This window comes from Saimiri boliviensis, chromosome 2 (genome assembly GCF_048565385.1).
Source record: "Saimiri boliviensis isolate mSaiBol1 chromosome 2, mSaiBol1.pri, whole genome shotgun sequence".
Lineage (NCBI taxonomy): Eukaryota > Metazoa > Chordata > Mammalia > Primates > Cebidae > Saimiri > Saimiri boliviensis.
This window is the reverse complement of record NC_133450.1, coordinates 193,668,133-193,695,620: the sequence shown is the minus strand read 5'-3', so window position 1 is coordinate 193,695,620 and position 27,488 is coordinate 193,668,133. Positions and strand designations below refer to the sequence as shown.

The 27,488-nt window shown below is 39.1% G+C and overlaps 1 protein-coding gene across 2 annotated transcripts in view; it reads right to left on the bottom strand.

The window, feature by feature from the left end:
- Positions 1–27,488, bottom strand: part of TMEFF1 (transmembrane protein with EGF like and two follistatin like domains 1) — a 107,530-nt gene that overhangs the window by 63,502 nt on the left and 16,540 nt on the right. Inside the window, exons 1-3 of one of the 2 annotated variants that reach the window (XM_074395104.1) lie at positions 20,929–22,692; positions 4,436–4,545; positions 4,009–4,088 (exon numbers count right to left, since the gene is read on the bottom strand). In XM_074395104.1, the coding sequence (XP_074251205.1) occupies positions 4,009–4,088; positions 4,436–4,454 (99 nt within the window). In that variant the 5' untranslated portion in view covers positions 4,455–4,545; positions 20,929–22,692. Of the gene's footprint in view, positions 1–4,008; positions 4,089–4,435; positions 4,546–20,928; positions 22,693–27,488 lie in introns of those variants that run through there. The other variant, XM_010350835.3, reaches the window with a different exon arrangement.

The window sequence follows — 27,488 nt, the reverse complement described above, 5'->3', positions numbered from 1 at the left end:
TCATAGACTCTACTTTATACAAAGTTTTCAGGGAAAGATGTAGTATTAATCATTTTTCTGTACACCAAATTAACAAAAGTGGCTTTGTTTATGTATGTGACAAGATAATAGCTCTTATTTAGCAGACTGAAAAACAACAATTTTAATTTTTATTTAAAATCCCGTTATCTGTTAAAATGTATTTAAACAATGTCCCAGAAAGCTTATATTTAGCACTAAAAGCATGCTGAATCACAAGCAAGTTTTTTAGATGAATTGAAAGATACTGCTAAAGCAACCAGCAGAGAAGGGTTTAATGGGCATGTCAGGTCATTATTTTTAAGCTGGCAATAACCTAAGTCTAACTTGAACAGATTTATAATCTTATAAAGAAGAGAGAATGGTCAAAGGAAGGTTCACTCAGTAGCAAGATCAAACTATACTGTAAACCCTGAGGCAGTTTGCTCCTACAAGGCAAGGAACCAGACTTTAAACATCTTTACATCCTCAGCACCTAGTCTCATACCTAGCACAAAGTAAGCACTAGATAAATGTCTAATTATTTCAACTCCTAACATATTTTCCTTCCCTGCTTTGCCACAAGGTAAAAATGCAAGGAATTCAGACAGATCATGGAAGGATTTTCTAGCTGTTCAAGTAAATTTCCCAAAAGGTCAAAAGGGCTATTTTTTTATAATCTTAGAGTTTCAGGGAAATGCTTTTCTCAAAAAATGAAGAAAAGCAGGGCTGGGCGCAGTAGCTCACAACTGTAATCCCAGCACTTTGGGAAATCAAGATGGGAAGACTGCGTGAGCCCAGGAGTTCAAAACCAGTGTGGACACCCTAGCGAAGTCTCGGCTATACAAAAAATAATTTTTTTAATTAGCCAGGTGTGGTGATGTACACCTGTTGTCCCAGCTACTCAGGAGGCTGAAGTGGGAATATCATTTGAGCCCAGGAGGTCAAGGCTACAGTGAGCTATGATTGTGCCCCTGCACTCCAGTCTAGGCGACAGAGTGAGACTCCATCCCAAACAAAAAGACAGAAAAATATGATGTGAAAATCTAAAATGTCTTTGTGTCTAAAACATAAACAAAATAAAAATGAAACTAAGATACACAATTATTTTTGTCAATTAAGAATATATAGTGTTAAACAGAAAAACAAAAAAAATGAAATTAGAATAACTTCTTTAAAATATAAAATACAGAGTTTAAAATATAGAGTTTTTTGGAATCTATCCTTCCTGAAAAGGAACAATCTCTGAGATAAATACTATTAAATGATTTAATACTTAAAAGGGGAATTAAAACACACATTTATATACAAAATATTTCTAGAAGGAATGCAAGAAGTAACTGATGCTGCCTCTAAGAAGAGCAACTGATATTTTTATATTGTTCAAGTTGTTTAATATGGTCATACATTACTCTTTCTAAAAATAAATCAAAGTGGACAGGTGTAGTGGCTCATGCCCGTAATCCCAGCACTTTAGGAGGCCATGGTGAGCAGATCACAAGGTCAAGAGATTGAGATCGTCCTGGCCAACATGGTGAAACTTCATCTCTACTAAAAATACAAAAATTAGCTGGGTATGGTAGCGCAGGCCTGTAGTCCCAGCTACTTGGGAGGCTGAGGCAGGAGAATCACTTGAACCTGGGAGGCGGAGATCACAGTAAGCTAAGATTGCGCCACTGCACTCCAGCCTGATAACAGATAGAGACTCTGTCTCAATCAATCAATCAATTAATCAAAGCAGCAGGTTCTCTTGAGAGTTTCTGAATTAATGAATATCAAATGCTCAGCATAGTAAGCAATATATATTACATATATTCCAATATTGTATTATACAGAGTATATATGTATGCATACACATACATGTCTTTACAAATCAACATGAGGGAAGAAGAAAATACTTTAAAAACTAGACAAAGAATATGAAATATTAATTCCCAAAAAAATTGTCAACAAATACACGGAACATTTTCAATTTCTCTAGTAATCAAATGCAAATAAAAATTGTTTTTGCCTTTCATATTTATAAAATTTGAAAGGACACTACCAAAAGGTTGAGGGGAAATGGGCCATCTGATATGAGGCTACTGGTGAGAATGTTAATCTGCATTGGGCCAAGTGCATCCATTGGCCCAACAATTCTACCTCAAAGAATTTAATCTAAGGAAATACAGCAGCTGAAGAGGAGAACAGCCCCGGTCTTCCCCACACAGAGTAGCTAAATCTCCATCAATAAATCCCACCATCTTTCTTTTAACAAACCAGAGAACAGAGTTGAGGACAACCACAGCCACTAAAAAGTGAGAGGGAAATCTCAAGGGGAGTTCCAGGTTCCGCATATTAACACAGAGCACATTTCTGGCTGACCCCTGAACCACACATGAGGCGGACTCCAAGTAGCCCCACTGAAGCTAAAAGAAATGAATTGATACTCGTGTTGCTGCCCAATGCAAGTAAAACAGAATCTGCAGTTTGAGTTCAGCCAAAAATAACAATAATCTTCAAAGAAACATAACAGAACTCACACACTCCAAAACATATGATTCACAATCTATAGGGTAAATCCAAAGCTACTCTAATGTGAAGAAACAGGAAAATATGATCCATTCTCACATGAGAAAATAATCAACAAAGGCAATACCTGAGATGTCCTAGAAATGGACCTAAGCAGACATATTTTAAAGTAGCAATAACACCTACACTCAAGGAAAGCATGTTTATAGTCAATGAAAAGAGGAAAGCCCAGCAGGTAAATAGAAACTGCAGATTCAAAACATTAAAAATCTGCAATTAAAAATTCACTAGATGGGAAGAATGGAGATGACAGAAGAAAGGTTTAGTGAACCTGAAAACAGATCAATAAAAATTATCTAATGTAAAGAACAGAAAGAAAACATTGGGGAAAAATGAACAGAGCGCCAGAGACCTTGAGACGGTATCAAAAGGTCTAACACACGTCATGGAAGATTACAAGAAATAATAGGCAGAAAAAAATATTTTAAGAAATAACGACAAAATATTTCTCAAACTGAATGACTAAAAATTTATAGATTTCAGAATCTCTGCCAACCCCAAGCATGATAAATTCAAGGAAAACCATACCATAGTACTTAATAGTCAAACACAGTAAAGAGAAAATTTTGAAAGTAGCCAGAGAAAAGTGACACATTAGGTTCAGGAGGAAAACAGTTTGAATTATCACCAAACTCTCATTTCATTCTGGCTAAAGTCACCTTCCATGTTATGCAGAACTCTACGGAAAGGCACTCCTGAAAAAGAAGTGATGTCTCCAGCCAACAGGCAGCAGGAATCGGAAGCCAGCCAAAAGCACCTAAGAAAGCTTGGCAGGTGGCTGATGTGAAAACGCCCAAAAGAAACCCTCCTCTGATTCTGTGTAATTGAATGTAAAGTCCCTTTCAACCATGAAGAAACTGGCTGGACAACAGTATACCTACCTACCCTTCCTCCTTTACCTAAACGCTCCACTTTTTTCAATTACAGTTTTCGAAGACGTTTCATATGCAAGCTCTCTTTCCAATTTTGATTCTCATTACAGTATCCTAAGTAAGAGTAGGAAGCATGCCTTCTCTTTTCTGACAGAATACTAATGCAGAGAAAATTACCTGAGCACACGCAGAAATTTGCCTGAGGTCACAGGGTACTAGAAATACTAACTCTCCTACGCTGTCATTCCTGATTTCTGTATCCTTTCTTCTCCTCAAAATCCAAATGGTAGGTACGTTTAGAATAAAATTGTAAGCGGAAAAAAAAATTCTAGTTCCTTGTTTGTCTCATATTAAATCTGCCATCAGAGACTATCTTGTTAGAAACATTCTGAAGTCTGATTAAAATTTAATCGCAGAAAATAAAAGGAAAGAATTAAATGTAACATATTTCCCTTATTTTACTTTTTTAGACAACAGAATCACAACTAAAAGAGCATCTGAAAAGCACAAATATTTACACTCTTAGTTTGAGGTTCCACTTGCTATTCCAGCTCTAACCTTGACTTACCCGAGTCTCCAAGTCAGTCAAGTTCTGTGGCCAGAAGAGATGAGACAGCAACAAATAAGAATGGAAGGGAAAGAGACAGACTAGAAGGAGAAGAAAAGGAAAAAGATGCCAACATTTAAAATAAGAGACTCTAGTTCAACCTGTACCTTCTTTCCTTTCAGTGACGATTATACCTTACATTTAAATAGAAATTTGATATTTTTTCAAAGAATTTTCATATCTACTATTGTCAGTTTGTCCTCTCAATTCCATGCAAGAGCATGGAAGATAAAACTAGCAGGGCGTCACCTGACAAAAGAGAACTAAGGGGCTGTGAACCCAATTTCTTTATGGGGTTCAAGGTGTTTTAGGGTTTTTAATTTGAAGAATTTAGAATTATAAAATACGAAGAATATAAAACTTTTCAAAATAGGTTGGGTTTCCTCACCTGAAATTGGCATGCACATTTCAAACCATCTCCATCTTCTTTACAGGTTCCTCCATATTTACATGATGACTCATCACAAACTCTTACGTCAGACTCCCTCACATTTAACTCTGCAAAAGAAAAAAATTGTTTGACATATATATTTGGCTTTCTATATACAAATGTGTGTGTATATGTATATATATATATATATATATATATATATATATATATATATACATATATATGAAAAAGTCCTTAAAATGTATTGAGCTCCCCCATTCAGAAGTGTGATGAGATATAAATATACAAAAAGAAATTCCGTAAGACACAAAATGCTCAGTATTCCCCAAACAGTATCCTGCATAATAATGAGCCAAAAAGTAACTCAAAATAAAACTCAAAATTTCAGGACTTAACATAATTTCCAATGGTAAATCTGTAGAATTTTTCTATTTTGCCTTCTAAGACCTTAAGATAACAATCTTACTATTTCTTATTTAAGATTTTTGATTATTTTTCTAGTAAGTTACTTTTAAGGCTAATGAGAATTAAGAGTATTATTAATTAAATGAGATAAAAAGTTATCTTAATTCTTTTGTTTGCAGAATAAATTCTGGGTGATCATTATTCATTCTAGGCAAACTATTTTAACTACAAAAGAACAATGAATTTGAATTTCATACAATAAGTATATATGGAATATTTATGTACACAGAATTAGAGAGATTCAAAATCTTACTGCACTTAAAACTTTTAATGGATTGATTTAAGTTGACTCTACCAAAGCAAGCAGAGCCAATCAACAATACCAGAATTTTGTAATCATTTTGCTCCTGCTCTGACATTAAGCATCAAATTAAGCTTCAAAGTTAGCACTTGAAGTAAAGCCACCAATCATGTGAAATTGGGTGAAAATCACTACAATGCAATTTTCATGTCCTTTGTATGGGGAATGAGAACTTACAAAAACAAATGCACTTAGGAAAATAATAAAGAAACAAATGACTGTTGATCAAAAAAAAAAAAAAAAAAAAAAAAAAAAAACATCCCAGTGTATCGATGGAACACATAAGTCTGGGAGCAGAGAGTCCTAGATTAACTCCTGATTCTGCTGCTCAAAAGCTGAGACTCTCTGGGAGAATGGCAAGGACTCCTGTATCTTTAGATCATGACGAGGTCTTGGCAAAGAGATCTAAGGGAGCACGTCTCCAGTTATCCCCATTCCTAGTTGTTTTCCATTTAGATTTCAAAGCAGGACTCAGTAAACTAAGTCAAGGGAATTCTACGTCCAGTGACAACTGTCCTAGTGACATTTCATTACCTCTCTTTACCCCATTTGTTCTCACTGCTGTGCAGTGGTATCTTGGGTATCCTCCTCCCAGCTGACCCTCTGAGGAGCTGGCAGTACTTGAGTACCCGAATCCCTAGGGAGTTGATAGTCAACAGTACTGACTTGAGAAGTCACCATCAACTAAGTACTGCATAAGGGCAAGATCACGTCTAGATGAGTTACAAAAATAGTATTTCCCTTAAATAATCACAGGTGGGTTACAAAAAATTATTTTCCTTAAATGATCTCAGGTGCACAGAATTGGATTAAAGGTCAAACATTCACCAAAAAAAGGGGGGGGGGGACATGAGGGAAAACTTAAAGCAAGAGAAATCTAACACAAGCATTTTGTTATTCTTACTGTTTCACAAACTATTCTAGGTAGAGAAGGCCATCTTTTCACTCCTCCTCATCCTGAATGTGGAAGTTTTATGTCCTTGGTTCTCCTCATCTTTGCTGTCTCTCCCCTTTCCCCCTGACCATTTGCTTTAGCTCTTGAGTCTCAAACCTAGGTATACAGTTTTCCCCCAGTGACCCACACTTCTGCTAGGAACTTGAACAAGGTCTGGTTCCAATTACTGTCAAATACACATCTTCAGACCAAAGGAAGATTACAAAATATTAATAAAGAGCTGTCCTGGAAAAGAGGGTAAGAACATACAATATCTGCTCAACTAAGAGCTTAACCAAGTTTAGGGGCCAGAGAAATAAGATTACTGCACAATTTGACTAATCAAATGCAGTGCATTTGTCTTTTCTCCTTTCTTTGTAGGCTTAAAGTTCACACCAGTTTCTGTTACAATCAGACATAAAAACAACAATAAATAAAGTTTTTATTTTGTCTATGAGACAAGATGATGGTCTGAGTTATGACTTGCTACCTTAAGACTCTTAATTGTAATGTTTTACCTGTTGTACTTTACAGGTACAGTGGTTGCAAGCTAGAACCTAAACCATCCCTGCCACCAAGATTCACATTTGGTAATCCTGATAAATGTTTGTATGAGGGACTACAGAATACTTTAGGGGAATAATCATCCCTGCTAAAGTGAGGCAGAAAAGCTTGGTCCCATTGGCCAGGCGCGGTGGCCCACACCTGTAATCCCAGTACTTTGGGAGGCCAAGATAGGCAGATCACCTGAGGTCAGGAATTTGAGACCAGCTTGGCCAACATGGTGAAACCCCACCTCTACTAAATATACAAAAATTAGCTGGGCATGATGGCACACACCTGCAGTCCCAGCTACTTGGGAGGCTAAGGTAGGACGATCGCTTGAACCTGGGAGGTGGAGGCTGTAGTGAGCAGAGATTGTGCCACTGTACTCCAGCCTGAGTGAAAGAAAGAGACTCTGTCTCAAAAAAATAAAAATAAAAAGCAAAAAAAGCTTGAGAAGTAATCCCGAGGATAGTTCCTTCCCAAGAATTGGTCTGCTCCTTCAGCCCAGTCCCAAGAACTCAAAACAGAGACAGAGGAGCTACAACAAAGAAACTAAAGAATGGTTTTCACTAAAAACTGAAGTGACAAGTTCTGCTTTGATGCTCATAAGACAAGACATAATACATGAAGAGAAAGGGGCTGGGACACATCGACAGCCCCTGAAAATCTGCAATGCACCTAGCAGACGCACAAGACCAAGGAGATGGTAGCGTCAGGCAAAGAGGTAGACCTCCGTTATCTGACAGGAGGTACCAATGTGCAACTACAGAGGCAGCAAACAGCACCGGAAGAAAAAGACAGATGTCATGTAGCAGTGGCCAGAATGCATTAATGAGCACACATCAAACACAATTTGGTGACTTCCAGAATAAATCTTGGAGGGAGGCATCTATGAGGGAGCTAGATGCCCTATATTAATAGGTAAGAGTAAAAGTCATGAAATTCTGATTACTCTGGTTATTAGTCTTATTTTATTTTATGCCTGTCTTGCTATCAAATGCATACTAGTGTAAATCTAATTAGTTTATCATCAGAAAGCAATTACTAAGCATCTATTAGGTACCTAATACTATGGTAAGAATTCTGGACACACAGAAAAATAATGTAACAGGGAGCGTATGATCTCACTAATATATGCGACAATTAGTGATGAATTCAATACAGTCTATAATTAAGGGGATAAATGTGTCATACAGTCTATGACTGCTGTAGGAGTTCAAGAGGTAGAGAACAAAACTGGATTTGAAGCACAGGGTACAGTGTCAGCAAAAGCAAGACTTGTACTGACCTTGAAAAATTAGTAAGGCTTTTTTATCATAATAAAACTAATATAAGATCATTATAAAGAATTTAGAAAAAGTGTTTTAAGTAAAGAATGTTCTAATTGCCCACAACATATGAGTAATATTTAAAGACAAAAAAGAAAAGAGAATGTTTTCATTTAGGAAAATAACTAAGTGAAAGTAGAGAGAAAGTCATTTCACAGTACACACAAACAATATTAATATCAGTGGTTCCAAAACTACGTTCCTCAGGAACATTGGTGTCCTGGAGTAGAGTGGACCTTCGTTAAAATCAAGTATGAAATCTTCTCATTTGCAAAGGAAAAAAATCAACAACTAAAAAACTGTTCTCATTTCTAAGGGTTTTTTTTTTTTTCATTTGTTTCTTAAACCTTCAATATCTGAGATTATTTCAGGTTTGTTGCTGGCTATCAACTAACATCAGATGATTTCAGATATTTTGCTAGCTAACAGCAAAAGTATGTTCAACAAACAGGTAAGGAATATTAATACGAATATTCCAACAATGTTTCATGAGAACACAGGTCATAAATGTCACAGCTCATGAATGGACATTTTAAATTATTTTGTAGTTACGGCAGTCACTACTAATTACCTACCTTGGATCTATTCTCCCCTTTTTACTTAGTAAAATAACTCCAATTTTGTTCAGGGAAACAAGGTACCCAACTAAATAGCCTGTATTTCTCAGCCTCCCTTGCTCTGCGTTCATATATAGGCACTGTCCCTTCCTCCTTCATTCTTCCTTTTATTTTTTTCTTAACTGGAGAGCAAACCTATTGCCTAAAGTTGCAGTGGCCTAAAGATGATAGAGCAAAAAGACCAGGAGCAAGAGAGTAAGATGGAAGAATCATAAAATCACCATACCTCCTGTGGATTTCCTCCTTCCAGACTTTCCATTACAGAAAATAACGTATATAAATGAATCCATTTTTTTAAAGCCCTTATCATATAAGCCACCACTGGTCACACCACTGATACAGGCAGTTAAACATAATTTCAGTAGAATGATTGTGTGTAAATTTAATTAAGATAACTATTTCTAAGAAACGGTCTTAAAAATTTTTGTGCTGACCAGGCACGGTGGCTCACGCCTATAATCCCAGCACTTTGGGAGGCAGAGGTGGGCAGATCATGAGGTCAGGAATTTGAGACCAGCCTGATCAACATGGTGAAACCCCATCTCTACTAAAAATATAAAAAGTATGTGTGCCTGTAATCTCAGCTACTCAGAAGGCTGAGGCAAGAGAATCACTTGAACCTGGGAAGCAGAGGTTGCAGTGAGCCAAGATCAGGCCACTGCACTCCAGTCTAGGTAAAACAACAAGACTCTGTTTCAAAAAAAAAAAAAAAAAAAAAAATTATGCTACATCATAGTCCACATGATCAAATAAATTTATCAAGAGAACCATGACTTGCTGGTGCTCTGACTCCTAAAATTTTTTTTTTTTTTTTTGAGACAAGCTCTCACTGTTTCCCACACTGGAGTGCAGTGGTGTGAACACGGCTCACTGCAACCTCTGCCTCCTATGTGCAAGCAATTCTCCCACCTCAGCCTTCCAGATAGCTGGGCCTCAGCCTTCTGAGTAGCTGAGAGTCACAGGTATAGACCACCATGCAAAAAATTTTTGTATTTTTTGGTAGAGATGAGGTTTCACCATTTTGCTCAGGCTGATCTTGAACTTCTGGGCTCAAGCCATCTGCCCACCTCAGCCTCCAAAAGTGCTGAGATTACAGGCATGAGCTACCACACCCAGCTGACTTCTAACAAATTTGATAATAGAATCACTGCCTTAGCTTAAACCCAATACAGACGGAATCTATTTTGGGATCATCTTCTGAATGTTCTTTCTTTTCAAGTATTCTGTATAGTACCAGGCATCAAGAGGACATTCTGCTACATGTCAATGATTATGATAATTACAGACATGCCTTTCTGAAACCAAAATGAAAGTTCAGTAAAATGGATGAGCCATTACTAAGGCCCTCAAAAATCAATTCTCCAAATAGAAACATTTTACAAAAAGAAGCACTCATAGAGTTGCTCAAAACAAAAATATTTTGTTCTTGTTGCAAATCTGCCCCACAATTCTCAAAATTTAAAACTTGTCTTGAGAATTTCATTAACATTTCAAAGGCTCAGAAACAATACACATTAGCAGCAGAAACCCTGCTTTCTATGAACCTGAGCTGCCCAAATTCCCAACTTTTGGTAGCAACGACTAGGTTCAGGTTGTGATTCAAAATGAGATCCCACAGCCTTCCAGAATGATATGAATTTCCTTCCATCCTTCCATTGAGAAGAATGTAGTTCTGGGGATCTTATGAGTTAGTTAACACTCATGAAGAGCCCAAAGGAGATAAACTTCATTAGATGTTACAATAGAATCCAGGGTTTCTCAATCTGGGCACTATTGACATTTGGAACCAGATAATTCTTTGTTGTAGGGGATATCCTGTATACTGGAAGATGTTTAGCAATAGCCCTGGCCTCTATCCACTAGATGCCAGTAGGACCACACCAGCTCTGACAACCAAACTTGTCTCCAGACATAAGCAACCACCCCCTTGGGGGACAAAACTGTCCCCAGTTAAAAACCATGGTAAAGGGAAAGCAAAGACTTTACATCCAATTCTCTTACAAAATCACTATAAGGAAAATTAATCAAATAATCGGCAATCTCAGAAGGTCAACACGCTGCCACAGCTATTCTCCATTTCAATAAAGGGACCTAAATATATTGATTCCAAATTTATATTAAATTCCCCTCCTTTAATAGTACCTTAACCTCCAGCAGGCCTCACTTCCTTCTTCCAATAGCAACTCTTCAAGGTCAAAGCAACCTCCTATTCTAAATATCCAGTGGCTTTTTTCTTAAGTCCTCCAATCCTTTTCTTCACCTATCCACAGCGGTTGACACTTCTAGCCTCCCCTTATAACCAACAGTCTTCATTATCCCCCCTCAACTCTCTGACCTCTTTCATTTACTCACTCCTTTTTCCTTCTCCTATTCCCCAGTACTTGTCAATAACACTCTTAGAACTTATCTCCAACTTAGTCAACTCTCCAAATTCACCAAAATCTGGCATTCTCTATAAAACCTACAGAACAATGCCTACGGCACAATGAAGTCTCAAGGCTACAAGGCCCTCTCTAGAACATCCATGAGCACTTTAGCTTCAACCAGGGTAGCTGTTCCTGTGCTTCAAGAGTCAGTTATATATATATATGTTACCCAGCCTATGTAGTTGCTACTATAATTATGTGATTTCAACATTTCATATGAATGAAAACAAATTACTTCTGTGAAAACTAAACTGAAAGACTTGAATAAGGTGAGCTACTCTTTTTTAAAAACCTGCAGTTGCATTTAGAATTCTACATCTACAAGTCTTTAGTTTCCTTTTTAAAGAGATTAAAACTGGAATTTTGTGATCAATGCATTATACAAGTGGTTTATTATACAAGTGGTTTATTCAAGAAAGACGAAACTATTCTCAAAGAAAAATTATGGGCCCTCTTTCAAAATATTTAATAAATATGTATATGCTAAGTTAAAATTAAATGTTACATGCATTTGTGAATCATTTTTGTGACTCCCTACTTTAAATAACTGTCTCAATTAACCAAATAACTACCAGATTCTTATGGGACCAAGACAAAGGATCCTTACTGTATAGTAAATGTTCTGCCTTCAGCCATCCCATGTGTCACCTCATTTTGTTCGTTCTCCGGCAGTATTCTCATTTACACCCACCACTTTGAGTCTTCAGACCTGGTTTTTCCATCCCTATTAAAGTCATGTCATCTGTTTTTACTAGTGTTATTTCCAGTCTTCAGAGCATTGCTGGGGAAAGTCCTATAAATTAATGTTCCCTAAGGCCTTATTAACATGTGGAAACCTTTAGTTCATCTTTAGTGGATTCCATATTGACTCCCCACAGAACATGTTCAAACTTTTCACCTTGTCCTTTAAAAAAAATTTTGATGAGTTTATATTGTCTAGATGTTAATAGTATTTGGAGAAATCTTCCCTTTTTCAGAAAAGCAAACCAATCCAATCTGACAGGACCCTGCTGGATGGTTTCACTCCCAGAATAAGCCCAGTTTGTTCTTAAACCTGTACCCAACTGCCTACAAAACAATTCCAAGATCTCTAGATTGAAAACAGCAGAAACATTAAAAATATTTAAACATTTAAAATATTGCATACCAGGAAATGGTGTGATACAACCAAGGAATATTATAATGCTATTTAAAGATATATATTATGCAATATGGAAATAAGCCTATGAATGTTAAAGTGAAAATGCACATAGACTATACACATAGACTATGATTATATATTTAAAACTATACACATAGACTATGATTATATATTTAAAAAACCAGACAGGCTCTGTGATGCAAGCTTGTAGCCCCAGCTACTCTGGAGGCTAAAGCAGGAAGATCATCTGGAGTTGAAGATCAGTCAGGCCAATACAGTGAGAATCATTTCAAACACATACACACACACACACACACACACACACACACACACACACACACACACACGATAATCCAGCCAGATTAAAAACTGGTAACAGTACCTTGTTATAGCAGTTGAACAATGAGTGATTTCTCCTAACAGTAACTTGTTATAGCAGTTGAACAATGAGTGATTTTCCCCTTTTCAAGTTTCTATATTGTTTATTATTTAATGAGGGAAAAAAACTCAACAGTGATTTCAAAGACAACCCCAGAGACAGTTAGCTATACAACAAAGTATAAGTTTACAGATCGGTAATTCACATATTAGTTCTCCTTTTAGAATAATACTTTTCCTTGATACTATAATGATTAGACAATGTATTCAAAAGCAATCATGCCTAGACCTAGAACAAGTAGGTATACAACAAAGATTCACTTGTTGTCATTTCCCAGCTATGACTTCAGCTCCCAACCAATCTGAGGGGCACCTCTAATGACACAAGTCACTGAAAATACATTTCAGGGTATAAAATCAAGCAATAGATTTAGCAAATATTGACTTCAAGTCCCAGGAAATCAGAAGAATTAGAAGTTAAATCATCTTCAACTTGTTTACTCATCATATTAGTCATCTTCTAGTATAAAGATATGAGTAGGAAAAAGAAACTTTACCTAATATCATATGATACAAAACCAAAAGCAGTTTACATTAATATTAAAAAGCATCAACTGCGAGATGACTAAAACTCCTCTAAGCTATACTTAACAAAAGAAATTTCACATATGCCACACAATCATCTGACTCTGATATTTTTCATTCCATTTTGCATACTACCGCCAACTACCCTTTGTTAAACCATACTTTGCTCCTGTCAATCCTCCACCCCCACTCCTGCGATCTTTCCCTGCTGTCTACTTCAATTCTAAATGCCACTAACAGGATTCTCCAGGCAAGGTGACACGGAGAACAACTACTGCAAGATTAGATGGAAGAAAAGGCCTGAGTACAGAGTTGAGCGTTTAAGGCTCCCAGGGTCTTCCCAGGCCTTGCCATTCCTAGCCGAAGATCTCAGAGCTGTGACACCCCCTCACAGATGTTTCTGATCTCTGGGGTTCTGACACTAGCTTGGCAAACCAGTATGTTTCCCTCACACAGATCCATAAACTGAATCTGTTATGGTGCAGTAATTAAAATTAATGATGAAAAATCTCTACAGTTCCTGACATGACACATTTAAAGGCAGACTTTTTAAAATGTATGTAACACAAACTTTTTTTAATACCTATTTTAAAAATCTGGAGGGTATACTCACCAAAATATGAAACACAGTTACCCCTTGGTAGAATTTAAACCTTCATTATTCTGTATCTTTCTGAATTGAGTTTTACAATAAACTTGTATTAATTTTAAAATCAGATAAAGCAATTACATGCTCTAGCATAGAAGAGCCTAGAACATTACGCAGACAGAGTACAGTGCCTCACACCTGTAATCCCAACACTTTGGGAGGCCAAGGCAGGAGGACTGCTTGAGCCCAGAAGTTTGAGATCAGTCTGGGCAACATGGTGAAACCACCATGCAAAAATTCGCCAGGCATGGTGGCACATGATGGTAGTCCCAGCTACTGGTGGACTGAGATAGAGAATCATTTGAGCTGGAGGCCAAGGCTGCAATGAGCCATGATTGCACCACTGCACTACAGCCTAGGAACAGAGAACTTGTCTCCAAAAAAAAAAAAAAGAAAAGAAAAGAAAATATTATGTTAAAAGAAAGAAGTCAGGCACAAAAAGCTATACATTGTATTATTCCATTTATATGAAACATCCAAAATAAATAAATCCACAGAGAAAGTCTCTATGTGATTACCAGGAGATAGGGATGGGGAATAGTAGGTCTGATTGTTAACAAGTAGAAACCTTTTGGGGTTTTTTGGGGTTCTATAATTAGATGGTAGATAGTGATGATAACTGCACAATATAGTGAATGTACAAAAACCACTGAACTGTATACTTTAAAATGATAAATTTTACATTATGAAAATTATCTCAATAAAAATAATTTTTAAAATCCTATAAATCATGCTACTTAAATTTTGGAGAAATTGAAACAAAAAAAAAAAAAATTAAGCTGGGTGCAGTGGCTCACGCCTTTAATCCCAGCACTTTGGGAGGCCTAGGCCAGCAGATCACAAGGTTAAGAGATTGAAACCATCCTGGCCAACATGGTGAAACTCCGTCTCTACTAAAACAAAATAGAAAAATTAGCTGGGTGTGGTGGTGCACACCTGTAGTCCCAGCTACTCAGGAGGCTGAGGCAGGAGAATTGTTTGAAACCTGGGAGGCGGCAGTTGCAGTGAGCTGAGATCATGCCACCACACTCCGGCCTGGCACTTGGTGACAAAGCGAGGCTCTGTCAAAAAAAATAAATAAATAAAAGCAGGCATTATAGGGCCGGGCGCGGTGGCTCAAGCCTGTAATCCCAGCACTTTGGGAAGCCGAGGCGGGTGGATCACGAGGTCAAGAGATCGAGACCAACCTGGTCAACATGATGAAATTCCCCGTCTCTACTAAAAATACAAAAAATTAGCTGGGCATGGTGGCGCGTGACTATAATCCCAGCTACTCAGGAGGCTGAGGCAGGAGAATTGCCTGAACCCAGGAGGCGGAGGTTGCGGTGAGCCGAGATCACGCCATTGCACTCCAGCCTGGGTAACAAGAGCGAAACTCTGTCTCAAAAAAAAAAAAGCAGGCATTATAATATGCTTTTTAAGAGGCACACCCTGGCATCAGACCACCTTGTTCATTCAGCATCCCGGCTCTATCACTTATTCCAACTGTGTGAGCTTAGTAATTTACCACTTCTGCGCCTCCATTTCTTCATCTACAAAATGGGAACAATAACAATACCTATCTCAAAATTCTGATGGAGGATTAAAGATATTTAAAGTACTTAGAGCAAAATAATAATGCACATAGTAAGTGCTCTATTAAGCATAAGCTACTGTTGTTTTCTATTAGCACCAGTTCTGGAGAAGGTATAGAAAAATGAGCAGTCTAACTGTGGAAGCACATAGTGGCATGACCTCTCATGCTTCCATATGTATTGCCATTTTAATTGTCTTTATCCTTTTACCCAACATTTCCAGGAAATTATAACAGATATAAAAGAAAAACATACAAAAACCTATGTCCAAGATTGTTAACATCAGCATTTTCTGGAAAACCAAAGCGGAAAACAATCTAAGTGTCCCTCTGTTGGGAATTAAATTATCGACATAATATTGCACAGACATTTGTATAAACACATGTAGTGACATGCAAAGACAACTAAGACCTATTGTGAAAACAAAAACCACAGTGTAAAACTACACATATAGTTATAATCCCATTATTTTGCAACATATACATGTTCCCATATATAAGATTTTGCAGGCATATTCAATATATTTCCTTCATTAAACTATTTTTAAATCAGTAATAAATCCAAACACAAGAACAATGTCCTCTGGCTCTATTTCTAACCACTATTCCTTAGTGTCTGCAACACTAAGTAGAACAGGAGGTAGCCAGAACCCAGGGAAATCACCCACAAAGACAAAAATCTATACAACAACTTGCATTTTGGCACTGAAAACCCTGGTATTAATTATTTGAAAAGAGAATTTTTTTAAAGACATCACAAAATGCTGGTACATTACAAAGAGTTCCAGACTTGGAGTTACAGTTACTTGATTAAGTAAATGTAACTATATGATCTTGGCCAAGTGCTAAATCTGAGAATCCCAGTTTCCTGGAATTTTTTTAAAAAAAAAATGAGTATAATAATCCCTCATAGGATTGCAATGGTTATAAGAGATTCTTACAAAAGAACACTGCAAACTATGAAGAAGACTAACTGCTACTCTTTGGCTGAAACCACCAAAAACAAACTTAAAAAGACACTATCATAACCAGAAACACTAATAAATTTTGTTGTAAAACAGTGATTTAAAAAAAAAAAAAAAAACTAAGTCTAAAGAAATGAAAATTAGGATGTGTTACAGTAAAAACTTGAAGTAAACAATAATGGTAAACACAAGTGTACCACCTAGAAAACATCTCAAACCACTTTAGAGAGAGAAGGAGGCCAGGCACAGTGGGTCACGCCTATAATCCCACCATTTTGGGAGGCCAAGGCAGGTGGATCACCTGAGGCCAGGGATTTGAGACCAGCCTCGCCAACATGGTGAAACCCCATCTCTACTAAAAATACAAAAAAATTAGCCCTGTGGTGGCAGGCACCTGCAATCCTAGTTACTCGGGTGGCTGAGGCACAAGAATCGCGTGAATCCAGGAGGCGGAGGTTGCAGTGAGCCAAGATCATGCCACTGTACTCCAACCTGGGTGACAGAGTGAGACCCTGTCTCAAAAAATACTAATAAATAAATTTTTAAAAATTTTTTAAATAAAAGTATTAAAGAGGAAAAAGGAAAAAAAAACTATAGAAAATTAATACAGGTCACTGAAAGATTGAGCTGACTTGTGAGCCATAAAGAATCTAAATATATCAATTGGGCTATAAACAACTGAATTGATACAGCAATATCAGCAGTTTAGTTTCATTTGCAAAACAATATTAAATAAAAGCTGACAAGGCAAAAATAAACTGAACTTAAAAATCCCTAGCCAGCTCCAGTGGCTCATCCCTGTATTTCAAGAGGCTGAGGAAAGAGTATCACTTGAGCCCAGGCATTCAAGACACGCCTGAGCAACACAGGGAGACTCCATATCTACAAAAAATAATTTTTGAAAATTAGCTGGATGTGGTGGCAAGTGCCTGTGGTCTCAGCTACTCAAGAGGCTGAAATAGGAGGATCAATTGAGCCTGAGAGGTCAAGGCTGCAGTGAGCCATCATGCCACTGCACACCAGCGCCTTGACAACAGAGGGAGACCCTGTCTCAAAAAATAAAAACAAAACATCCCAAAAGGAGATCTGACCTCTGAACAACAGTGGCTTCAGCATAAACAGAAAACGCAAAGTAAAACAACATGAATATTTTTTAAAAGTTCACTTTTGTGACTCATGCCTGTAATCCCAGCACTTTGAGAGGCTGAGTTGGGTGGATCACCTTAGGTCAGAGATTCAAGATCAGCCTGACAAACATAGTGAAACACCATCTCTACTAAAAATACAAAATTAGCCAGGCGTGGTGGTGCACGCCTGTAGTCCCAGCTACTCAGGAGGCTAAGGCAGGAGAATCACCTGAACCTGGGAGGCAGAGGTTGCAATAAGCCAAAATCTCACCATTGCACTCCAGCCTGGGCAAAAAGAGCAAAACTCCTGTGCCAAAAAAAAAAAAAAGTTCAAAATGTTTTTGATGAAAAACAAAATAATTCAGTATAAACATTGAGATTAAAGAAAAGAATGGTAATCATCACAGATTTCCTCTTTTAATTTTTCCATATTCCTCAAATTTTCTACACAGATTATATACTGCTTTTGTAACAAAGATAAAAAGGTGTGGGTTTTTTCCCTTTTTTAATCCACAGAAACTAAAGACTCAGAATATTTGCATAAAAATGAGAGAAACTGAGCTGTGGTTGAAAATATAACAACCTGCCAAAGTTTTTAAAGGTACAAGAATATGTTAAGAACTTTAGAACCTTAAGTGACTTCTGAAAAAATGACAAGACTACTGAGTCATGGAAAATAAATGACACGTTTTAAAAATAAATGAATTTGAATTGTAGCAAAGGATTTACAATAAATTAAGTCACCTAGTAATCTAAAAGCATATACTTAGAGAATTTTAAGATTTAAGTATGGAATTTCCACGTACATGAGAAGTATGCCAACCTCCTAAATACTCAAGAAGCTAGTAATAGAATTAATAATACGAATGAAGAAAATAGTTAAGTTAAAACAATGCTTGTAACAATGTAAAAAATGATGGGGGGGATAAATAGGTTGAAGTTATCTCCCAATCCAGCTTAAAAGAAACTGAGAATTTAAATTCTGTAAAGAAACCACATACATAGGGAAAATGAAAAATAACAAATATGAACTTAAATGAAGATGGTTGGTTATAACAAAGAAAACAATAACAAATGTTTGAGGATATGGAAAATGGAATGTTCACACATAGCTGATGAAAATGTAAAATGGTGCAACCATTTACAGCAGTGTGGCAAATCTTCAAATGTTAAACAGTTTTACATGGGTAGCAATTTGGCAAAACTTTGCACAGCAGTTTGGCAAATCTTCAAAATGTTAAACGTAGAGTTACCACATGACCTAACATTTCCACTCCTAGGTGGAATACATACACCCCAGAGACATGAAAACATGTGTTTACACAAAAACTTGTACATAAATAGCCACGGTGGCATTACTCATGGCAGTCAAAAAGTAAAAACAACAAAAATGTCTATCAACAGATGAATAGATACTGAATGGATAAACAAAACATGGTCATCAAGACAGTGAAATATTATTCAGTCATAAAAAGGAATGAAATTCTGACACATGCTATAACATGGATCAACCTTAAAAACATTATGCTAAGTGAAAGAAGCCAATTATGAAAGGTCATATTGAATGATTCCATTTACATGAAATGTCCAGAATAGACAAATCTACAGCAAAGGATAGTAAATCATGGCCAGGCTTGGTGGCTGACACCTGTAATCTCAACATTTTGGGAGGCGGAGGCAGGCAGATCACCTGAGGTCAGGAGTTTAAGACCAGCCTGGCCAACGTAGTGAAACCCCTTCTCTACTAAAAATATAAAATTAGCCAGGTACAGTGACAGGCACCTGAATCTCATGCTGAGGCACAAGAATACCTTGAACCGGGGAGGCGGAGGTTGCAGTGAGCTGAGATTGCACCACCATACTCTAACCTGGACCATAGAGACTGTCTTAAAAAAAAAAAAAAATGATAGTAGGTCAGTGGTTGCCTAGAACCAGATGAGGAGAGGTGGGGATTGGGGAGTGATTGCTAAAGAATGCAAAGTTCCTTGGCCAGGCATGGTGGCTCTAGCCTGTAATCCCAACACTTTGGGAGGCCGAGGTGGGCAGATCACCTGAGGTCAGATCATCTGAGGTGGGCAGATGACCTGAGGTCAGCCTGTTCAACATGGTGAAACCCCATCTCTATTAAAATACAAAAACTAGCCGGGTGTGGCAGCAGGCACTTGTAATTCCAGCTACTCAGGAGGCTGAGGCAGGGAGAATCACTTGAACCTGGGAGGCAGCGGTTGCAATGAGCCAAGATCATGCCACTGCACTCCAACCTGGGCAAGAGAGCAAGACTCTGTTCAAAAAAAAAAAAAAAAAAAAAAAAAGTTCCTTCTTAGGAAGATGAAAATGTTCTAAGATTGACTGTGGTGACAGCTACACAACCTTGTGACTATAATCAAAAACACTGGATTATGCACTTTTAAAAAAAGATGATGGGGGGAAGATACAAGATGGCCAATTAGGAACAGTTTAGGATTGCAGCTCCCAGTGAAAGTGCAGAGGGTGAGTGGACACCACATTTCCAGACAGATTTTTATTGACCACAGACCAGGAGATTCCCAGGCAGAGGAGCCTGACGGGTTGCCAACACAGCTGTTTTGGCCGGCAGGCTGCTTTGCCAGTGCCCAGGCACAGCGGTTCTCCATACAAAATACACTGGTCCGGGTGCCCTTTTAGCTGGCAATTGGAGCCCCAGGAAGGCAGAGTCACCCATGCATCTGATTAAAAAGGGTTCTGAAACTGGGAGCCAGGCCAGGAGATTCCCGGGCAAAAAAAATGCCACGAATCTCAGTGCCGCTGTTTCAGCTGGCGCAGTGAGTTGCTGCACGGGAAATCACAGATCCTGGCGCCTTTTCAACAGGCGAGTGGAACACCTGGGAGAGAGTGCCCATTCGACTAAAAAAAAAAAAAAAAAAAATGCTCTGATGCAGGGAGCCAGGTGATCAGGCTCGGATGGTCCCCCCACCCCACCCTCACCCAAAAAACAGCAATTGGAAACACTCTGAGTTGAGAGTTTCACAGCAAGCACAGCTGAACCCCAGACGGTCCAGCTCTGTGGGGGAGGGGTGTCCGCCATTACCCAGGCACTCCACCACTATGGAGATCGTCTGCCATTGCTGAGGCAGCCCACCATTGCTGAGGCAACCTGCCATTACAGAGGCAACCTGCCATTACAGAGACAGCCCACCATTACAGAGGTGGGCCACCATTGCCAAGGCAGTTCTAACTACACCCGTATAAACAGGACTGCAGGGAAGTTCACACGGCAGCTGGGCGGAGCCCACAGCAGCTCAGCAAAGCCTCTGCAGGCAGATAGTGACTAGGCTGCCTCCTTGCTCAGCAGAGTAGCCCTGAAAAAAAGGCAGCAGCACAACAGAAACTTATAAATAAAGCCCTAACTCTCTGGGACAGAGCACCTGGGGAAAAAAAGGGGTTTATGAGTCCTACTGCAGCAGACATAAACATACCTGCCCAGCAGCTCTGAATGAACGGAGCTCACAGCTCAGCACTTGAGATCCTATAAAGGACAGACAGTCTCCTCAAGCAGCTCCCTGATCCCCGTATATCCAAAGAGTCACCTCATAATGGAGAGATCAGACCGACATTTGGCGGGTATCCTTCTGTGACAAAGAGAGCAGAAGAAGAAACTGGTAGCAAACCTTACTGCTCTGCAGTGGCTGCAGGTGATCCCCAGGCAAGCAGGGCCTGGAGTGGACCTCAGCAGTCCTACAGCAGAGGGGTCAGACTGTTAGAAGGAAAACTAAGAAACAGAAATAATCATCAACAAACTGGACGTCCATACTCAGAGATCCAATCTGAAAGTCAGCAACTACAAAGACGACAGGTGGATAAATACATAAAGATGGGAAGAAACCAGGGCAAAAGTATGAAAACACCCGAAACCAGAACATCTCTCCTCCTAAAAGGAATCACAACTCCTCACCAGCAAGGGAACAAGGCTGGATGGAGAATGAGTGTGATGAATTGACAGAATCAGGTTTCAGAAGACGGATAATAATAAACTTCTGTGAGCTAAAAGAACATGTACTAACCCAATGCAAAGAAACTAAGAACCTTGAAAAAAGATTTGATGAAATGCTAATGAGAATAAACAACTTAGAGAGGAATATAAGTGAATTGATGGAGCTGAAAAACACAGCACGAGAACTTCACGAAGCATGCACAAGTTTCAACAGCCAAATTGACCAAGCAGAAGAAAGAATATCAGAGGTCGAAGATCAACTCAATGAAATAAAATGAGAAAGCAAGATTAGAGAAAAAAAGAGTAAAAAGGAATGAACAAAGTCTCCAAGAAATGTGGGACTACGTGAAAAGACCTAATCTACATTTGATAGGTGTACGTGAATGTGACGATGAGAATGAATCCAAGCTGGAAAATACTCTTCAGGATATTATCCAGGAAAACTTTCCCAACCTAGCAAGGCAGGCCACTATTCAAGTCCAGGAAATACAGAGAACACCAAAGAGATATTCCTCAAGAAGAGCAACCCCAAGGCACATAATCATCAGATTCTCTGGGGTGGAAATGAAGGAGAAAATGCTAAGGGCAGCCAGAGAGAAAGGTCAGGTTACCCACAAACGGAAGCCCATCAGACTCACAGCAGATCTCACAGCAGAAACCCTACTGAAAGAAAGAAAGCCAGAAGAGAGTGGGAGCCAATATTCAACATCCCTAAAGAAAAGAACTTTCAACCCAGAAGCTCCTATCCAGCCAAACTAAGCTTCATAAGTGAAGGAAAAATAAAATCCTTTGCGAACAAGCAAGTACTCAAGAGATTTCATCACCAACAGGTCTGCTTTACAAGAGCTCCTGAAATAGGCTCTACACATAGAAAGGAACAACCAGTACCAGACACTCCAAAAACATACCAAATAGCAAAGAGCATCAACACAATGAAGAATCTGCATCAACTAACGGGCAAAACCAGCCAGTTAGCATCAAAGTGGCAGTATCAAATTCACACATAATAATATTAACCCTAAATGCAAATGGACTAAATGCCCCAATCAAGAGACACAGACTGGCAAATTGGATAAAAAGCCAAAACCCATCAGTGTGCTGTATCCAGAAAACCCATCTCACATGTAAGGACACACAAAGGCTCAAAATAAAGGGATGGAGGAAGATTTACCAAGTTGCAATTCTCGTCTCTGATAAAATAGACTTTGAAGCAACAAAGATCAAAAGAGACAAAGAAAGACATTACATAATGGCAAAAGGATCAATGCAACAAGAAGAGTTAACGATACTAAATATATACGCATCCAATACAGGAGCACTCAGATATGTAAAGCAAGTTCTTAATGACTTACAAAGAGACTTAGACTCCCACACAATAATAGTGGGAGACTTTAACACCCCATTGTCAATATTAGACAGATCAACCAGACAGAAAATTAACAAAGGTATCCAGGACTTGAACTCAGAACTGGAACAAGCAAACCTAATAGACATTTACAGAACTCTCCACCCCAAATCCACAGAATATACATTCTTCTCAGCACCACATCACACCTACTCTAAAATTGACCACATAATTGGAAGTAAATCACTCCACAGCAAATGAAAAGAACGGAAATCATAACAAACAGTCTCTCAGACCACAGTGCAATCAAGTTAGAACTCAGAATTCAGAAACTAACTCAGAACCGCACAGCTTAATGGAAACTGAACAACTGGCTCTTCAACGTTGAGTGGATAACAATGAAATGAAGGCAGAAATAAAGATGTTCTTCGAAACCAAAGAGAACGAAGACACAACATACCAGAATCTCTGGGACACATTTAAAGTAGTCTCTAGAGGAAAATATATAGCAATAAATGCCCACATGAGAAACAAGGAGAGATCTAAAATCAACACCCTATCGTCAAAATTGAAAGAGCTAGAGAAGCAAGATCAAAAAAATTAAAAAGCTAACAGAAGACAAGAAATAACTAAGATCAGAACAGAACTGAAGGAGACAGAGACACAAAAAACCCTCCCAAAAAAATCAATAAATCCAGGAGCTGGTTTTTCGAGAAGATCAACAAAATAGACAGACCACTAGCCAGATTAATAAAAAAGAAAAGAGAGAATAACCAAATAGATGCAATAAAAAACTATAAAGGGGATATCACCACAGATTCCACAGAAATTCAAACCATCATCAGAAATTATTACAAGCAACCCTATGCACATAAACTAGTAAACCTGGAAGAAATGGATAAATTCCTGGACACTTGCCTCCTACCAAGCCTAAACCAGGAAGAAGTCGAAACCCTGAATAGACCAATAACAAGGTCTGAAGTTGAGGCAGCAATTAAGAGCCTACCACACAAAAAAAGCCCAGGTCCAGATGGGTTCACAGCCGAATTCTACCAGACATACAAAGAGGAGCCGGTACCATTCCTTCTGAAAGTATTCCAAATAATCCGAAAAGAGGGAATCCTTCCCAAATCATTTTATGAGACAAACATCATCCTGATACCAAAATCCGGCACAGACTCAACAAGAAAATAAAACTTCAGGCCAATATCCATGATGAACATAGATGCAAAAATCTTCAATAAAAAACTGGCAAGCTGATTGCAACAGCACATCAAAAAGCTTATCCACCATGATCAATTAGGATTCATCCCAGGAATGCAAGGCTGGTTCAACATATGCAAGTCTATAAATGTAATCCACCACATAAACAGAACCAACGACAAAAACCACGTGATTATCTCAATTGAGGCAGAGAAGGCCTTTGACAAAATTCAACAGCCCTTTATGCTAAAAACCCTCAATAAACTAGGTATTGACAGAACGTATCTCAAAATAATAAGCTATTTATGACAAACCAATAGCCAATATCATACTGAATGGGAAAAACTGGAAGCACTCCCTTTGAAATCTGGCACTAGACAAGGATGCCCTCTCTCACCACTCCTATTAAATATAGTATTGGAAGTTCTAGCCAGAGCAATCAGGCAAGAAAAAGAAATAAAGGGTATTCAAATAGGAAAGGAGGAAGTCAAATTGTCTGTATTTGCCGATGACATGATTGAATATCTATAAGACTCCATCGTCTCAGCCCAAAATCTCCTGAAACTGGTAAGCAACTTCAGCAAAATCTCAGGATACAAAATCAATGTGCAAAAATCACAAGCATTCCTATACACCAATAACAGACTTAAAGACAGCCAAATCAAGAATGAACTGCCATTCACAATTGCTACAAAGAGAATAAAATACCTAGGAATACAACTAACAAGGAACATAAAGGACCTCTTCAAGGAGAACTATGAACCACAGCTCTTCAAAATAAGAGAGGACACAAACAAATGGAGAAACATTCCATGTTCATGGTTAGGAAGAATCAATATCATGAAAATGGCCATACTGCCCAAAGTAATTTACAGATTCAGTGCTATCCCCATCAAGCTACCAATGACCTTCTTCACAGAACTGGAAAAAAACACCTTAAACTTCATATGAAACCAAAAGAGAGCCCGCATAGCCAAGGCAATTCTAGCAAAAGAACAAAGTGGGAGGCATCATACTACCAGACTTCAAAATATACTACAAGGCTACAGTAATCAAAGCAGCATGGTACTGGTACCAAAACAGAGATATAGACCAATGGAACAGAACAGAGGTCTCGAAGGCAACACAACATATCTACAACCATCCTATATTTGACAAACCTGACAAAAACAAGCAATGGGGATTCCCTGTTTAATAAATGGTGTTGGGAAAACTGGCTAGCCATGTGCAGAAAGCAGAAACTGGACCCCTTCCTGACACCTTACACTAAAATTAACTCCAGATGGATTAAAGACTTAACATAAGACCTAACACCACAAAAACCCTAGAAGAAAATCTAGGCAAAACCATTCAGGACATAGGCATAGGCAAGTATTTCATGACCAAAACACCAAAAGCATTGGCAACAAAAGCCAAAATAGACAAATGGGACCTAATCAAACTCCACAGCTTCTGCACAGCAAAAGAAACAGTCATTAGAGTGAATCAGCAACCAACAGAATGGGAAAAAATTTTTGCAGTCCAACCATCGGACAAAGTGCTGATATCCAGAATTTACAAAGAACTAAAACAGATTTACAAGAAAAAACAAACAAGCCCATTCAAAAGTGGGTGAAGGATATGAACAGACACTTTTCAAAAGAAGACATACATGAGGCCAACAAAAATATGAAAAAGTGCTCATCATCACTGGTCATTAAAGAAATACAAATCAAAACTACATTGAGATACCAACTCACACCAGTTAGAATAGTGATCATTAAAAAATCTCGAGACCACAGATGCTGGAAAGGATGTGGAGAAATAGGAACACTTTCACACTGTTGGTGTGAGTGTAAATTAGTTCAACCATTGTGGAAGACAGTGTGGCAATTCCTCAAGGACCTAGAAATAGAAATTCCATTTGACCCAGCAATCCCGTTACTGAGTATATATCCAAAGGATTATAAATCATTCTACCATAAGGACACATGCATGCAAATGTTCAGTGTAGCACAGTTTACAATAGCAAAGACCTGTAACCAACCCAAATGCCCATCGATGATAGACTGGACAGGGAAAATGTGGCACATATACACCATGGAATATTATGCAGCCATCAAAAACGATGAGTTCGGGAATGCTGGGAAGATGGCCGCCTAAGAACAGCTCAGGACTTCAGCTCCCAGTGAAAGTGCAGAGGGTGAGTGGACGCCGCATTTCCAGACGAACTCTTATTGCCCACAGACCAGGAGATACCCAGGCAGAGGGGTCGCCAGCGTCGCAGTCCCAGCCGGTGCGGCTGTTTTGGCCCCCGCAGGGCTGATTCCGCCCGCGCGGCTGCTGTGACCACTCCCTGTTGCTGCGGTTCTCCCTACAAAAGCCACTGGTCTGGGAGCCCTCTTAGCTGGCGATCAGAGCCCTGAGACGGCAGAGTTGCCCATTCGTCTGAAATAGCAAGTCAGGCCAGGAGATTCCTAGGCAAAAAATCCGCCAGGAGCCGGCGCCGCAGTTCGAGCAGACTCCGTGAGTCGCAGCACGGGAGATCCCGGAGCCTTTTCAACAAACGACCGGAACGCGGGGTCGTGCAACTTAAAAGAAAAGACTCTGAGTCAGGGAGCCAGGTGATCAGGCTCGGTTGGTCCCACCCCTCCATCCCCAACAACAACGAAAACAAAAACAGTAATTGGAAACCCTCTGGGTTGAGCCCTTCAAACCAAGCACAGCTGAACCGGGACGCTCAGCGGGGGAGGGATTCCGCCATTACTGAGACTCTCCACCTCTACGGAGGCAGGCTGCCGTTGCCCAGGCAACCCGCCATTGCCGAGGCAACCTGCCACAACAGAGAGAGTCCGCCATAACAGAGGCGGGGCCACCATTGCCGAGACAGTTCTAACTACGCCCATATAAAAAGGACTACAGGGAAGAGCTCAGGGCAGCTGGGCGGAGCCCACAGCAGCTCAGCAAAGCCCCTGCGGGCAGGCAGAGGCTAGGCGTGCTGCTAGCTGGGCAGGTCAGACCTGAAAGAAAAATCAAAAAAGGCAGTAGTGCAACGGAAACTCATAAAGCTCCAACTCCATGGGACAGAGACAGACAACAGGTGGATAAACCCACAAAAATGGGAAGAAACCAGCGCAAAAAGGATGAAAACTCCCGAAACCAGAACACCTCTCCTCCTAAAAGGGATCACAACTCCTCACCAGCAAGGGAACCAGACTGGATGGAGAAGGAGGGTGATGAAATGACAGAATCAGACTTCAGAAGGTGAGTAGTAAGAAACTACAATGAGCTAAAAGAACATGTTCTAACCGAACGCAAAGAAAATAGGAACCTTGAAAAAAGATTGGACGAACTGCTGACGAGAATGGACAGCATAGAGAGGAGAATAAGTGAATTGATGGAGCTGAAAAACGCAACACGAGAACTTCGTGAAGCATGCACAAGCTTCAACAGCCGAATTGACCAAGCAGAAGAAAGGATATCAGAGGTCGAATATCAACTCAATGAAACAAAAAGAG